This window comes from Tupaia chinensis, unplaced genomic scaffold, assembly GCF_000334495.1.
Source record: "Tupaia chinensis unplaced genomic scaffold, TupChi_1.0 Scaffold143584_1, whole genome shotgun sequence".
Classification (NCBI taxonomy): domain Eukaryota; kingdom Metazoa; phylum Chordata; class Mammalia; order Scandentia; family Tupaiidae; genus Tupaia; species Tupaia belangeri.
In genome coordinates this window covers 2,545,323-2,559,896 of record NW_006203430.1, presented here as the reverse complement: position 1 = coordinate 2,559,896, position 14,574 = coordinate 2,545,323, and the positions used below count along the sequence as shown (strand labels likewise).

At 39.9% G+C, this 14,574-nt stretch overlaps 1 protein-coding gene across 4 annotated transcripts in view; it reads right to left on the bottom strand.

Annotated features, from left to right (window-relative positions):
• Window positions 1–14,574, bottom strand: part of PTPRM (protein tyrosine phosphatase receptor type M) — a 732,676-nt gene that overhangs the window by 599,248 nt on the left and 118,854 nt on the right. For all 4 annotated transcript variants that reach the window (XM_027766560.1, XM_027766561.1, XM_027766562.1 and 1 more), the window contains exon 2: window positions 1,296–1,567. In XM_027766560.1, coding sequence (XP_027622361.1) covers window positions 1,296–1,567 — 272 coding nt within the window. The remainder of the gene's footprint in view (window positions 1–1,295; window positions 1,568–14,574) is intronic.

Below are 14,574 nucleotides of genomic sequence, written 5' to 3'. Positions count from 1 at the left end.
ACATGAGAAATGATCTAAGATGCATGTCTCAGTTGGCTCCTAAGAGAGTCAAAGGAATTAAGAAAGAGAAAAGTGAAATGTCACAATCTTCTTTATGTTGTCTCCTAGTTGAAAATTAAGTAGCTTCAACATGAAGCTACTTTGGCTTTTTATTTTTATTTTTTAGAGCGGTTTTTGCGATAGGGCACGGGCGCTCGCCAGACAGAGAGAGAGTGAGACAGAGAGACAGAAAGCGAGAAATCTCCCCTCAGGGGGGATGGCCACGCTGCAATCCCTTTTCCTCCAGGGATCTTAGTCACGCATGCACACGCGCCAGGAGTGAGTTTTAAGCCACTGGGTCCAGGACGCAAACCACAGTCGACTATATGGGAGTCCAGCGACGTAGCCATTATGCTAACTGCTGGTCCCAACATGAAGCTACTTTTAAAAGGACTTGTGGACCAAAAGATAAAGTGCCCCAAATGCTCATTGTCACCAACTTCCTACCTTTGGTCCCAAATCAGAATGCTCTTGTGTTACAAGCATCCCTGGCAGCAGAGGTGGAACTTCAGGGTTCCTTTTGTACTAGTTCTTAACTGCTGCTGGCCCTCTGCCCTTCAGTGACTTTGAAAGAGAACTTGAAGTGTAAGTCTCAGCAGATCCTCCTAAATAACAGGACTGGACTTGCAGAAGTCCCTCTGTGACAAGGACTCAGGGTACATATGATATTTTCTCCCTGTAGCTTATGTGGGTGGAAGCAGGATGGGTACCGTACTAGCTGATCTCCAAGAGGGCTCACTTCTTAATGACTCACTTACTCCGGAGGCCCATTTACAGAAGAGGAGGTATCTTCTTTCGGACTCAAGTGACGTGCCTCCCTGGGTCATATTTCTTACTTAATATAGAAAGTAAATTATCCTTGCAGATGACACTGTTTTGCCCTGTTTTAGTAACTAGGTTTATTTCCTTAAAACTATATACAACAGGCATCCAAAATTTAAATTGGGTTTTTACTAATTTTACTTTAGACATGCTTTTATCCAACGGGATAAGCTTTCCTTATATTGATACAAAAATGTACCAACATTTCTTATTTATTCTTGAACAGTATGATGAGACTTCAGAAGGTTTGTGGAAAAATTGAATTAAAATATAAGTTTATTTTGGTGCAAAGACATTGAAATTTATGTATAGTTTTTTCATAATATGCATTATCGGGAAGTTTTTGAAAACTCCCTCATCCTGATATACAAACAATTTATATCTGTAGAAATTAGAGAATGCTTGAACATATGAAATGAAAAGAAAGCACTTACCTGATAAAAATTAGGCCAAAAGGTACTAATCGCCAGTTCTGCCCTGTTCCATGTACGTGTCGGGTCTCCCGATATATTCCAGATAGGATTTCCCAAAGGCCCGTTATTGACCTTCACATAGACATTGAGTAAGCCAGGAGCAGAATTACTCTTGCTGGATACAAAATAGTGAAAATCGATGCAGTGGGTATCATTTTCTTTAAGTTGGGGTAAGAGCAGGTGGGCTCTCTGGCCCTCAGGTCTCCCAGATGTGTTCACCAGCATGAAAGAGCCTGTGAAAACAAAGTTAGGAGAGTCACCACCTGAAGAACTATTTTCCATTCATCTCTGAAAGGCCACCATCATTTTACCTGGATTGACACTGCAGTTCCATATGTCTTACTTAAGCTGTGTTAGATTTCTCATTTCTTTCATATCTTTTTCTTCAAAAAATATTTTATTTAACTTTATTCATTTATTTATTTAAAAATGTGTCCAAAGAGGGACAGAGAGAGAGGGAAAAGAAGAAAGCAAGACACCAGGTCTGGGACTTGAACTGCAATTGACCATGTGGGAGTCTAGCACCCTTAATAACCACCATACCATCTGCCGGCCCCCGTATCTTCTTTAATACATTACCTCCTTCTACCACTCTTGAGAATGTGTTCTCAAGAGTCAGTGAGTGAAAAATTCCTTGGCTGTTGCCATAATTAGGCTCCTAAGTAACATAAATGTTGTATAGCATAATGTTTGTAGACCTGCCCTACTGAATCTGTGAGTCACTTAGCCACATGTGGTTATTTAAATTAAAATTAAAGTTCCATAAAATTAAATGCAGGTCCTCAGTCACACCTGCCACATTTGAAGTGCCCAGCAGCCACCTGGGATTAGCTGCTACCACATCAGGTAGCATAGACACAGCATGCCTCCCTCTCGGAAAGTTCCACTGGATAGCACTATCCTATCGCAGTACAACCTTTTAGAAATGACACCACTTTCAGATCTGGGTGTAACCTAGAGAAAGTCAACAGAGTGTCTGGTTTATGGGATCTTAGAAAGCTTTATTAGTCCTCATACGCTCCTTGTGGTCAATGTGATATGAGCTTCTTGAAGTTGGGTAAAACTAATCCCCCAAAGCCCAGACAACTGACTCCTTGTGGACAGTGTGGGGATTTGCACTGAGTAGGCTGATGCAAGCATTACCCCAACTGTAGGACCGTCATTCTCAGATGTCCTTATGAGCTCTTTGGATCTCGATATACTCATGACACTAACCCAACCCAGAAGTGCTGAAGATAGAGTCTCAAGATAGAGTCAAGTTTTGGGAACCAGCAGTTATCATAATGGCTATGTCGCTGGACTCCCACGTTCTTGACTGCGGTTCGCGTTTAAACCCGGTGGCTTTAAACTCACGCCGGCGCGTGTGCGTGCGTGCCCAAGATCCTGAGAGGAGAATGGAGGAGAAGGGATTGCGGTGTGACCATCTCCCCTGGGGGGTGATTTCTCGCTTTCTGTCTCTCTGTCTCTCTCTGTCTGTCTGGCGAGTGCACATGCCCTATAGCAAAAACCTCTCCAAAAAAAAAAAAAAAGATAGAGTCAAGTTTTTGTGATACTCCAGCCCTCATGCCCTCTCTAGGTCTAAGACCAACAGAAAGAACAACTAAAATCATAGGAATTGCATATTTCACACACAAAAAGAAAAAAAACCCAAAATCTTCTGGGGTAAAATGAAAAACAATTTAATGTAAGTCCTCTTAGCAGAAAAGAAAACTATATTGAACCTTTAAGCAGTGAAGTACACCTAAACTTGGAGTATAAAAAGGAAATAAAAATGTATTATCCAGGAGAGGTTGCATTTCCAAGATCTACTAGATGTAAAATGAAAAAGGACTTCAAAGTAAAAGTTACAAAGAAAAAGTATTTATTGGTTTTATAAAGATTGCACAACATTGGGACCAGCAGTTAGCGTAATGGCTATGTTGCTGGGACTCCCATGTAGTCGACTGCGGTTCGAGTCCCAGACCCGGTGGCTTAAACTCACACTGGGTACGTGTGCGTGAGTGGCCAAGATCCTGAGAGGAGAATGGAGGAGAAGGGATTGTGGCATGGCCATCCCCCCGGGGGGTGATTTCTCGCTTTCTATCTTTCTGTCTCTCTCTTTCTGACGAGCGCAAGTGCCCTATAGCAAAAACCTCTCCAAAATAAAGAGCTTGCACAACATAAGGACCAGATCCTGGGGCATGTAGTTAAGGATCCCACCAGCAGCAGGGCCAGGGAGAAGTGATGGACATGTCTGCTGGCTATGAGGAGGCAAACATCTTTTAAATTAAAAAAAGAGGTATGTTTGGAAAGAGTTCACATTGGTCAAAGGGAACAGAGGATAGTCTAGGGGAGATGGGAGAAGGGACAGAACTGGTTTAAGCTCACTAGCAGAAGCTCTCTAGTGCAGTTTATTAGATGTCGGATATTGGTTCCATCTTATTTGCGGTGTATGGCAGGCCTCAAAGTGTCCTGGTTTAAGTTTTCATCACGAGAAGGAATGTCTCTGTGAAAGTCAATCACAGTGCAGACAAGCAGTTACCTAAAAGCAGACTGCCAGCAACACTTTTTCCTCTTAAGGCGATATCTTTAGCCTAAATTTAGCATAGCTATCTCTTCTCCACGTAAACTTGAGACCAGGCTATTACCCTTGATTGATTATTTGTTTTACAACTCCTCTTGTTCTGGATCACAGTGTTCAAGATAGAGCATGCACGTACATTTGTACGGATATAGGCTTTACTGTATGTCCACACATATCTACAAATTCATATTTGTAACACTAGCAAAAGTATGGGATTTTTATACTGTCTATGTCCTATGACTTTCTAAACAGTAAAACAAGAAGAGCACCTTTCTCATTTAATTATTGTAAGGACCATAACAAATAGGAATGTAGATATACTTCATAAAGGAAAGGCTATTACTGAGGCCTGCTAGTGACATGGCACTAAAGCAATGGGATCTACATAGGAGGGTCCCAGATTCACTTCCCAGGGCCTTTGTGCCCCTGCAGGTGCCCATGGTCTGTGCTGGCTGAGGCTAAGGGTAGATTGTGACATGAAGACCCTGTTGAAACTCTGTCTCTTGAAATAACTATAACAAAGAAAGTAATCCATATTACATTTGCTGATAGTTGTTACCATTACTGTACCCTATACAAGGAGAGAGGGGGCCAGCAGGTGGCATGGTGGCTAAGGCATTGGACTCCCACAAGGCCGACTGCAGTTCGAGTCCCAGACCTTGCACTTACTTTCTCACTTACTTTCTCTGTCTCTCTAGAATGCACATGTCCTGTAGCAAATTGAGAGATGATAATAATAATAACAATGAATAAAATTACATAAATAATTACCAAAAAAGAGATGAGTAGGAATCAGGTGACAGAAAGATTAGGAAGCAGGTTATCCAGGTTTTAAGATGAGTTAGAGACAAAACTAGAACTTGCAGCCTCTGAGTTTCTAGATCATGACTTATTCTGCCACATTCCAATAACCCCAAGTTTCTTTATATGCCATTTGAACATATATGAAAAAAGTACCTTCCACAACAGTGAAGGAAAATTATAGTAGCTATTTGAAAATAGAGCAATTTTTTTAAGAGATGAACTTTATGCCCCTGAAAATATAAAAGCTGGGCCACAAGAGAAGGGTTATCTATGGGACATACATTCTAATAACACAGAATAGCTTCAGCTGTGAATTAAGGAGTTGGGGAGGCAGAGAAAGGGGACAAACAGCAACAGAATATCACTGAAATAATTTGAGTTAGTTAAAATTTGCAACATGTAAAAATTCTTTGAAGAACTCGGGGTTGGCTAAACCCATCACAAATCTAAAGCAGGCCATTGGTGTTCAAAACATTTGTTAAGAACTGTGTTTTTCTGCTTTTAGTAAAATATAAGTTTATTTATTCCATATTCTGTCCACTTTGGAATCTGTTATCTGTAGCACAGTTATCAGGGATAGTCCTACTGGCAGGACAGAGGCATGGCATGACCCTATGGCCACCTTTAGTCTTTCCACACTGCCAAAGATATTATTTCTCACATTTTCCCATTAATTTAATGTGGACAGTCACAGGTGGTAATCATGGCACTATACAAAGGATAACAAAAATAGTGTTTTTCATATCCTTTGAAGCACATTTGGATGAAGCTCAAAGGACTCTTTTCATAAGTTGCCATAAACTGGGTACCTTACTGCTATTACAATTTAGGAAATCATTGGGGTTTTCTACAACACTTTTTCTCTAGTTGCACAGCTCATTTGTCAGTGCTTAATCTACTATGCTCTACTGTAGCATAAAGCTTTCCATTAGCTTTTTGAGCTGTCTAAAGTACACACAATTTTTTTTTTTTTGGAGAGGTTTTTGCTACAGGGCGCATGTGCTCACCAGACAGACAGAGAGAGACATAGAGACAGAAAGCGAGAAATCACCCCCCAGGGGGGGGGGCCATGCTGGAATCCCTTCTCCTCCATTCTCCTCTCAGGATCTTGGGCACGCACACACACGTGCCCGGCATGAGTTTTAAGCCACCGGGTCCGGGATGCGAACCACAGTCGACTATGTGGGAGTCCAGCGACATAGCCATTACGCTAACTGCTGATCCCTCACACAAATTTTTTATGTTGGGGTCAAGGTGAAATTCAGGCATAATCTAAGTTACAAATACATAAATGATCCTAGTTTTTATAGTCCTGTTTTGCTACAAGGCATGTTTCTGTAATACAGATTAGCTCAAAGAGGATTAGCAGATGAGGAGCTGGGTGACATCCCTCTAAGATATTAGTGCCTTTGATTCATGTACATTTTTTTTTTTTTTTTGCAGGACTTCGATGTTGTGAAATAACTGGGAGTAAATTTTTCTTAAATAGGAAAAATGTTGATCAATACATGATGGCCTTTTTTTGCCCTCTATTTTGCCAGAAGTGCTCTGACCAGAGAGAAACAGAGGGAAAGGGAGAAGGTATTCCTCAATGGGGCTAGTCATGCCATGATCCCTTCTTCTTCACTTCTTTGTCATCTCAGAATTTGAGGAACACATATACACGCATCTGGTGTTTTTGAAGCTACTATGGGTGAGACTCAAACTGCACCATCAGTTGTGTGGGATCCAGCTCCCTTAATCAGTAGGCCCTAGGGCTGGCCCAAAGACAGCCTTTAAACACAGCCACAAATTCTGAAGCCACACCTTCCCTTAGTACAAGAAGTGTTAAGAAGAGTGGATTCAAAAGCCATTCCTCTTTTTACTCTGTAAATTGTCTGGGAAACTGCAAGAGCAGATTAAGAAACTAAAGCCTCCCACTTCACAGAGAGCCTCTTCAGTGTTTGAAAAAGGAAGAAAAGAAAGAAAAGAGATGACTAATGAAGGAGAAAAACCCTGTGTCACATTAGGTTGGCAGAAGATGGTTTCTATTAACGGGCATGACTTCAAGGACCTCTATAAAGGGCAAGAAGCCCTAAAGTTTAGGGCAAAGAGTAGCTTCACTGGGATTCTATGCCAGACAGTTATCAGGCCCAGTATTTTCATTAGGGTTCTCACGGTTTATGTTAGTGATCTGGCTACAAAGCTACATAGGTTTTGTTCTTAAAGTTTATTTATGTCTTCCATGAAAACAGACACAGAGAGAAAGAAGTATGTCCTACAGAGTTCTCACTCTGCAATCCACCCTCCACCCCAGATAGTCCCAAGATGGGCACATGTGTAGCCATTGTGCTCAGGGAGTCGCACACGCAAACACAGGACCTCCCAAGGTATCCCCAGTGCTTCAGGCTTTAAGTGGTTTGCCCCAACTGCTTTTTCACTAGATCTGCTACTTTCACTAGATCTGCTATTTTGAGTAGGTGACTGTGAAATTAATGGGAGGTTTTGTAAGACAGGTGGCAATACTTGCATGTGTGCACTCTCTTACTCTTCTACTTGTTCTGGCTTTCAGGGTGCAGTTCTGTCTGGAATGCTCCATGGTCATGGCAAAGCTACTCTTCTTCTGCAGCCCAAAGGCCAATTTAGGAGCACTCTGGATTCAATGTATTTTTTTTTTTAAAGAAGTCTTTCTCAAGCACCTTTCCCTAGGGCATACTCCTCTGATTGGCCCTCTTTCTTCCTTCAGAGTATGCAGCCCCACAATTTACCAATGAATAGGATAAAAAAGTGCAAGCCCGCAAAACACTGCTGCTGATTACTTCGATTCCTTAAACCTCTTAAATGTATGGCTTCTTTAAATTATGTGCACTTTTCAGGGGGCTGGAGAATGTCACAGGAGTAGCCCCACTCTGAGGCTGACCTATGTGGGAAAGTCCCAGGTTCATGTTTGGAGACCTCCCTGAACATGCCAAGCAAGTGTGTGCCCACCTGCTGAGGCTGGCTGAGGCCGAGGGTGGATTACAGTGTGAAGACCCTACTGGAGTTACTATTTCTCTCTGTCTCTCTCTAGCTCATGAAAGAAAGAACTAATCTTTAGGTAAATTATGTATCATTATTCACCAGCTATATTTATTTCCTTCTTTCCACTGGTCAACTCTCCTGGTCCTATCCTAATTTACCTAAGTGGCAGTCGTTAAATTTCCTTCTTAATTTACTAGAGCATGCATGTTTTCCCTGGAAAAGAGAGAGAGAGAGAGAGAGAGAGAAAGAAAGCATCCTTCAAGGGAGATAGTCACACCACAATCTCTACTCCTCCATTCTCTGTTCAGGATTTTGGGCACACATACAAGCCTCACATGTTTTTCAAAGCACCAGATGCAAGACTCAAACCACATGATCAGCCATTTGGGACCATGCCACTGTAACCACCATACAACTGGCTGTACCAAATTTTCTTTCCTTATGAGGGAAAACCATTAGTATTGAGATATTACAAAAGCTTTAACTCAATGAACTCAATATTGCCCTTACATTTTGAGGAAGAGTATCTTTATTTCAGTGTGCAACCGCCAGGCCTTCCTCATGGCGTTCAGATACAGGAGGTGGCATTCTAACCCGACGGCCTTCTCTGGCCATACTGCACTATTATCATTCAATGAGTTTACAGAAGAAGGTGAGAACATTTGTGTTTAGCAAAATATAGCAACCTGAACCCTGAGGTAAAGTCATAGTAGTACATAAAGGAATGGCAGGTGAGAAGAGATGCCTTTTAATTGTATGAATTTATCACCTATCTGCTGTAAAAATAAAGTGAACTCACCAACCAATGTTTAAAGAATTAAACAATTCAGGGCATTTCTATTCAATCTTAGACTATTAAGTCTGTTTTTAAAAATATCTCTATATGGCTGAATGTTTAATTTTCACCTTCTACTTCAATGTTTTGACTGTGAGGAAATGCATTTTCAAAGAGTAATTGGGTCTCCCTCTGTAGTTACTTCCTTACCTCAATTTTTTTCCCCTATAAAAAGCACTCCAACTGGGCAAATAAATAAAAGAAATCATAATTCAAATTAGCATAGAAATTCTGTTTGTGTTCAGATAACAAAACTCCCTTAAGTCACGAGTATCTAAGTAGAGAATATAACATTGCAGGCAAATGAAATGAGCTCGCTTGATGGAGACAGCTTCAAAAGGGGCAGTTATAGATGCAGACTTTGAAGGTTTTTAAGAATAATTATTTTGGTTTTCCTGAGAAGGAAAACTCTCTTATGAGAACATGCAGTGTTCGCATTCTCAAATCTTTGGGTGAATTAAATTTAGCTTAATCATATCCATTGGCAAACGCTTTTGATTAGACTATCTTCCATCATTGTTCCTGACAGCAGTAATAACTACATAGAATTAGTTATTCCTCTCTAACCCATCATTAAAATTTGCATTGGTGTAGTAGGGGCTCTAGATTTGTAAAAGCTGAGGAAACTGCATGAATTCTCTTCATCCATTTGAGGAACTTTGTGCAAACAATAAAAAAGAGGACATCTTCCATTATCCAGCAATAAGAAGAAAGAACTATGTGTGTTATTCAAGATTTCAGCTGACACAGAAGCAGCATCTTATGAACTTCAAAGCCATAATAGAATTCACTTTTTAAGCTTCTTCGTTTTGGCAAAAGCACATAAATCAGTGGTATTTTTCTTTCGTTGTGTTGCCTTCATTTTTCCCTCTATGACCATGCCTTCAAATTTATGGATTTAAAATCCAAAAGCTACAAAAAATGTTTACAAGTTCTGTCATTGCCGGCACATATCCTGGCTGTTGCTCACACAGACATTATTTCTTCTTCTTCTTCTTCTTCTTCTTCTTCTTCTTCTTCTTCTTCTTCTTCTTCTTCTTCTTCTTCTTCTTCTTCTTCTTCTTCTTCTTCTTCTTCTTCTTCTTCTTCTTCTTCTTCTTCTTCCTGCTCCTCTGGGACGTACCACCCTCTCTGCATCCTCCTTCTCCTCCTCCTCCTTCTCCTCCTCCTTCTTCTTCTCCTTTTTAATTTTATTATTATTAATTTTTTTTTTTTTAGTTTGACAAGTGAGAGAGAGAGAAAGCAAGCTGCCAGGTCCAGGATTCGAACTGTGGTTGGCCATGTGGGAGTTCAGCACCTTAATCACCACATCACCTGCTGGCCCCTCTTCTTTTTATAAGTTCATCTATTTCTCCCATGAGAGAGAGAGGGAAAGAAACACAGACATCCCCAACAGGGTTGTCGTGGTAAGATCTACCCGCAGTTTCAGAGAGCCTGAATTACTGACATGCACAAGCACGTGCAGTGTATTCGGAGGGGGCCTGGGTCACAAACTGAGCACCTTTCCCATCTGGGTCCAGTGGCCTTTCCACTGCTCCACTCTCTGATTCCTGTCCCCCCCATTTGTGCAGTGGGGACCAGCTGTAACAATGTGGTTCTCTATAGTAGTTATGATGAAGGATCAATTTTTAAAAAAATTTCAGTGCATCTCAGAGCAAATTTATATAAAACAGAATACACATTAATTGCTAGAAAAATAAAAGGACACATGAAATACAAACGTCAAATTTATCATTCTATGAAAATAAATATAAAATAAGTGTGTCAGATTTATTCTGTGAAATAAAAATAAAACTACTCCGTCAAATTTATATGAAACTTTTCTAAATGCTTGCTTTTAATTTCTGTTCTGGTTGTGGACCAGGAACAAACCAGCCATCTGATCTGCAGACCACACATAGTAGCTCAGGCTTAAAGTTACAGCAGAAAAAGAAAGCAGCAGAGCCTCCTGGCTACCCACAGAGGCATTTTTCTTCAACTGCAGATGAGAAAAAGTGAAAGTAATGGGGAAAAATTCTGCTCTCCTTTTGTTTTTAACCCAAAGGGAACAGTTAAAAAGCCAAACCCTTTGAATATGAAAGAAAGTGAAGAGGGAGCAAAAGAAGAAAAGGAACAAAGAAAGAGAAATGAGCATGTCCATGGAGAAAGAAAAGGCCACATGGAGACTCTGATTACAAAAAACAATTGGCTGGGGGCCAGCAGGTGGAGTGGTGGTTAACACATTGGACTCTCACATGACTGACTGTGGTTCAAGTCCCAGACCTGGTGGCTTGCTTTCTCACTTTCCCTCTCTGTCACTTTCTGGTGAATTAAAAGACAAAAAACAAAAAACAAACAAGCAAAAAAACCTAGTTCTGAATCAAACTAAATAATTCTTAAAAAATAAATAACTTAAAACAAATGGCTTCTGGGTGAGGAGAAAAGGAAGCATCCTGTGGCCAATGTCTGTAGAACATATATTTGATGGATCTTTAAAAGCAGGAGAGAAGGCAAGGGAAGTAAATGGCCAGGTGCTCCACTTGTAGGGCCTTCAAAAGGTTTGTGGAGCACAAGCTTTTTTTTCTGGTGCAAAAAATGTTTAAAATCCATGCATACTTTTCTAGTAATAAGCATTTTCCCATCAATTATTTGAAGACCCCCATTTTTTTCCTAAATATTTATTTATTTCATGAGCAAGAGAGTCTAAAAGGGACAGAGAGACCAGTACCTCAAAATCATCTTGGCCTTGATGCCATGATCCACCCCAGCCTTCAGCCAGCCTGGTTCATGAGCACTATGTGTCTGGAGTACTTAGGAAGGTTTCTGGACAGAAATCTGGAACTTTCCTATGAGGGACTACCTCACAGAGTGTTGTGCCTCTGTCCTGCCCTGCCCTGCCCCCAACTTGATCCCATTAAATCTTCACAGCAATGAAGACCTGAAGAACCCAAAACAGCATGCACTCAACAAAGAGAAGTAGGGTTGGGATAGAACAAGGGGGATTTGAGCTTTTACCTTCATGCGCCAAAGGCCATCTTCCAAGACCATTATTTTTCAAACAGTTTGACTATAGCACATAGTACAAAATACATTAGATATTGCAAACCAGTATATACATGTGACCCTGTGTGTCTTATATACATTTACCTAAACATACAAACACAAAACTTTCAGGAAATAATGTGTCATTCTGTTTCTGAACATTTGTGTGTGTTCTGCACACACGTTTTGAATTCTACTCTATCATTCTGCAAAAAATCAATCAATCAATGCTAGCTGAAATCCCAATTTACTTCACAGTCCAAGAATGCTTTCAGACTATATTATAACACTGCCCTGTTAAATAATTATAGGAGGCCATTGCTATAGATTAAATTTCTGCTCTAGGCCTTAGTAGACCCAACCAAAATGAAGTCATTAATGCTAGTGTCACATCACCAACTGAAATTTTAAGGAAAACAATAGACCAAATTTTTCTGAAAACAAGATTCCAGTCTACCTGAGTTCCTGTATCATTTTGCAGAATAATAGAGTAGAATTCAAAATGTGTGTGCAGAACACACACAAATGTTCAGAAAGAGAATGAAAGTTTTGAGTTTGTATATTTAGGTACATGTATGTAAGACACATAGGGTCACATGTATATACTGGTTTTATATAGGGAAATAAAGCTTATGCAGATATTTAGGCTTTCTTAGGAATGTGCATTTGAAATAGCTCAAGATGATAGGAAGACCTATTGGACTTTTGTTTTATGAACATCCCTACCATCTAAATCCTTTTCTCCTTTACCTTTCACACTCACTGTTTCCACACTTGGTACTCATAAGATCATCTTTTCCCCTTATCACTGTATTTAGACAATCCAATTGCTGCTGCACAAGAGTCCCTGCAGATCCTTCTCATTCGCAACTTTTGCCTTTAAAATCGTCCTGAAATCTGTAAGAATTTGGCACACTCTATCCAAGGCAACTTAAATTTTGTGGTGTCCAGGCAATCATCCTAAACCCTCAGCTCAAACATACTACTTTGATTTCACTTACAGAGCTTTGGCCTCCTATTTTAGGTTGATGTCCCAAATACCCAACCAAAAAGATCTACACTGTGTTCTGCTTCCTCACTAAGAAAGATTTTTAATTTGTCCTTTAAAATTTTTTCCTTTCCCCCCTAGTATCAAAATAGCAGGTCATATCCCTCCTCCAATTCCCTCCAACAATGCTAATAAGGTTCCTAAAGAATATGTCTTTTCTGATGAGAAACCTCCTGAAATAGAAAAGAGGAAAGCCTGTGGAGAAATAAATGAACTTGGAGAGCAAAGCTCAAATGGAACAAAGCCTCTGTGGGAGGTGCCACTATCACTTTAAAAATGCTTATTAGCACCCATTTCAGCCTGATGAAAGCCCTGTCTCCATGGGCACAATCATGTTTTACAGACCAGATGCCATGCATCCTACTGCCTCTTTGTCCTTTTCTAAAATCCACCCTTGCACAAACATGAAATACTTATTGCATAGCCATTAAAAGTGAATTTAAAAAATACTCCTTCTTTCCAAATGACTCATCGTTTTTTCCACTCTCTCTCCCCTTGTCTTTTGTGGATTCTCAACAACTACTGAACAATACCATTTGTTAATTGCACCACTATACTGGTGAAAATACAGGAAGACTCGCAAAGAAGTAACATTGCTTGTCTATCACAGGGAAGCCCAAGCAAAACTCTCTAGCCATTGTACCATCTCTTCATCCTAAAGACTCCAGCTGGTGCCCTCTCTGGGAGAAAAACTGGCAGGCCCATCCTAGGACTTGTAAGTACATGGCACTCCATTCTCCTTCAGGGAATTTCCTAACAGTCTTGCTGCCATAAAATTAATGGCAAGCATAGCTTATACGATGCAACATACATACATCATTATTTGCTTGGAGACGTTATATGAGATACTCAAAAAGTATTCAATTATCTACTTAGCAAGTCACAATACAACTCAATGGTTAACTCATAAAAATACCAAGCTTACTAAAATACATTCTTTGACCTTGACTAGTCATTTCTAGATGTGCCAGCATTCATCTGAGTACTAATTATGTACTAGGCATATTGAGAACTACAAACAGTAACACGTATTTATTTGGATCTTGTTCTCGAACAAGAACCTCAGGGCTTAGTTGTGTATTGTTATTTATTTATTTATTTATTTATTTGTATTCAACACAGAAAGAATTTCTAAAAATCACAGGGCCAGGTGGTGGTACAGTAGTAACACAACTGGACCCAGAAAAGGTGGGTCCTGAGTTTACCTCCTAAGACCGCTCTAATCATAGCAGGTGAGGGTGTGCCCATCTATGATCCCAGCTAGCTGAGGCTGGAGGTGGGTCTCTATGTGAGGATGTTTCCATCTCGCTCTCTGCCTCATGTAATAAGTCAATAATGTATTTTTAAACTCACAGAATTAACAAATCAGATTCATTAAGTTCACCAATATCTTTGTAAGTATTACCTGGAGACCTGAGTAGATGTAAAATTTGTAAATTCAGGACTGTCAACCAATCTTAGGAGTTCTGAAACACAATTATCATCTGAGACAAAGAAGCATTTGAAAAGGCTCACGGGAAAGAAACCCTGGGGGTTCCATTTAGAAAAGAATCATGCACTCCTTTTAAAAGAAAAGTGAAGCTTTAATAAGAACTAAATTGTGTTACAGTATGTCATTTAGACAAATAACTTCAGTAACTTAGCTGTAAAATACTAGGTGTGTGCTTTATAATTTAGAAGTAAAAAAACAAACACAAGTAAAGCAAACACAACCTTTTAACTATCTCATGACGCTAATGACTATATCTCAGGAAATGAGCCACCAGTACAACAATCAAGCAGTGACAGGTAGACTATTTAGAATGTTCTTAAGAGACTGCTTAATTTCCCATACGTCAAGCTTTTTTATTGATTGACATCTTTAGAAATGGGTTCGTTTTTGTTCTAAATCTCAGTATGACACAAGCCATCACAATATAAGCTTCCGCTAATTTTTTTCCTCCAAATTACTATTGATTCAATTTTTTTT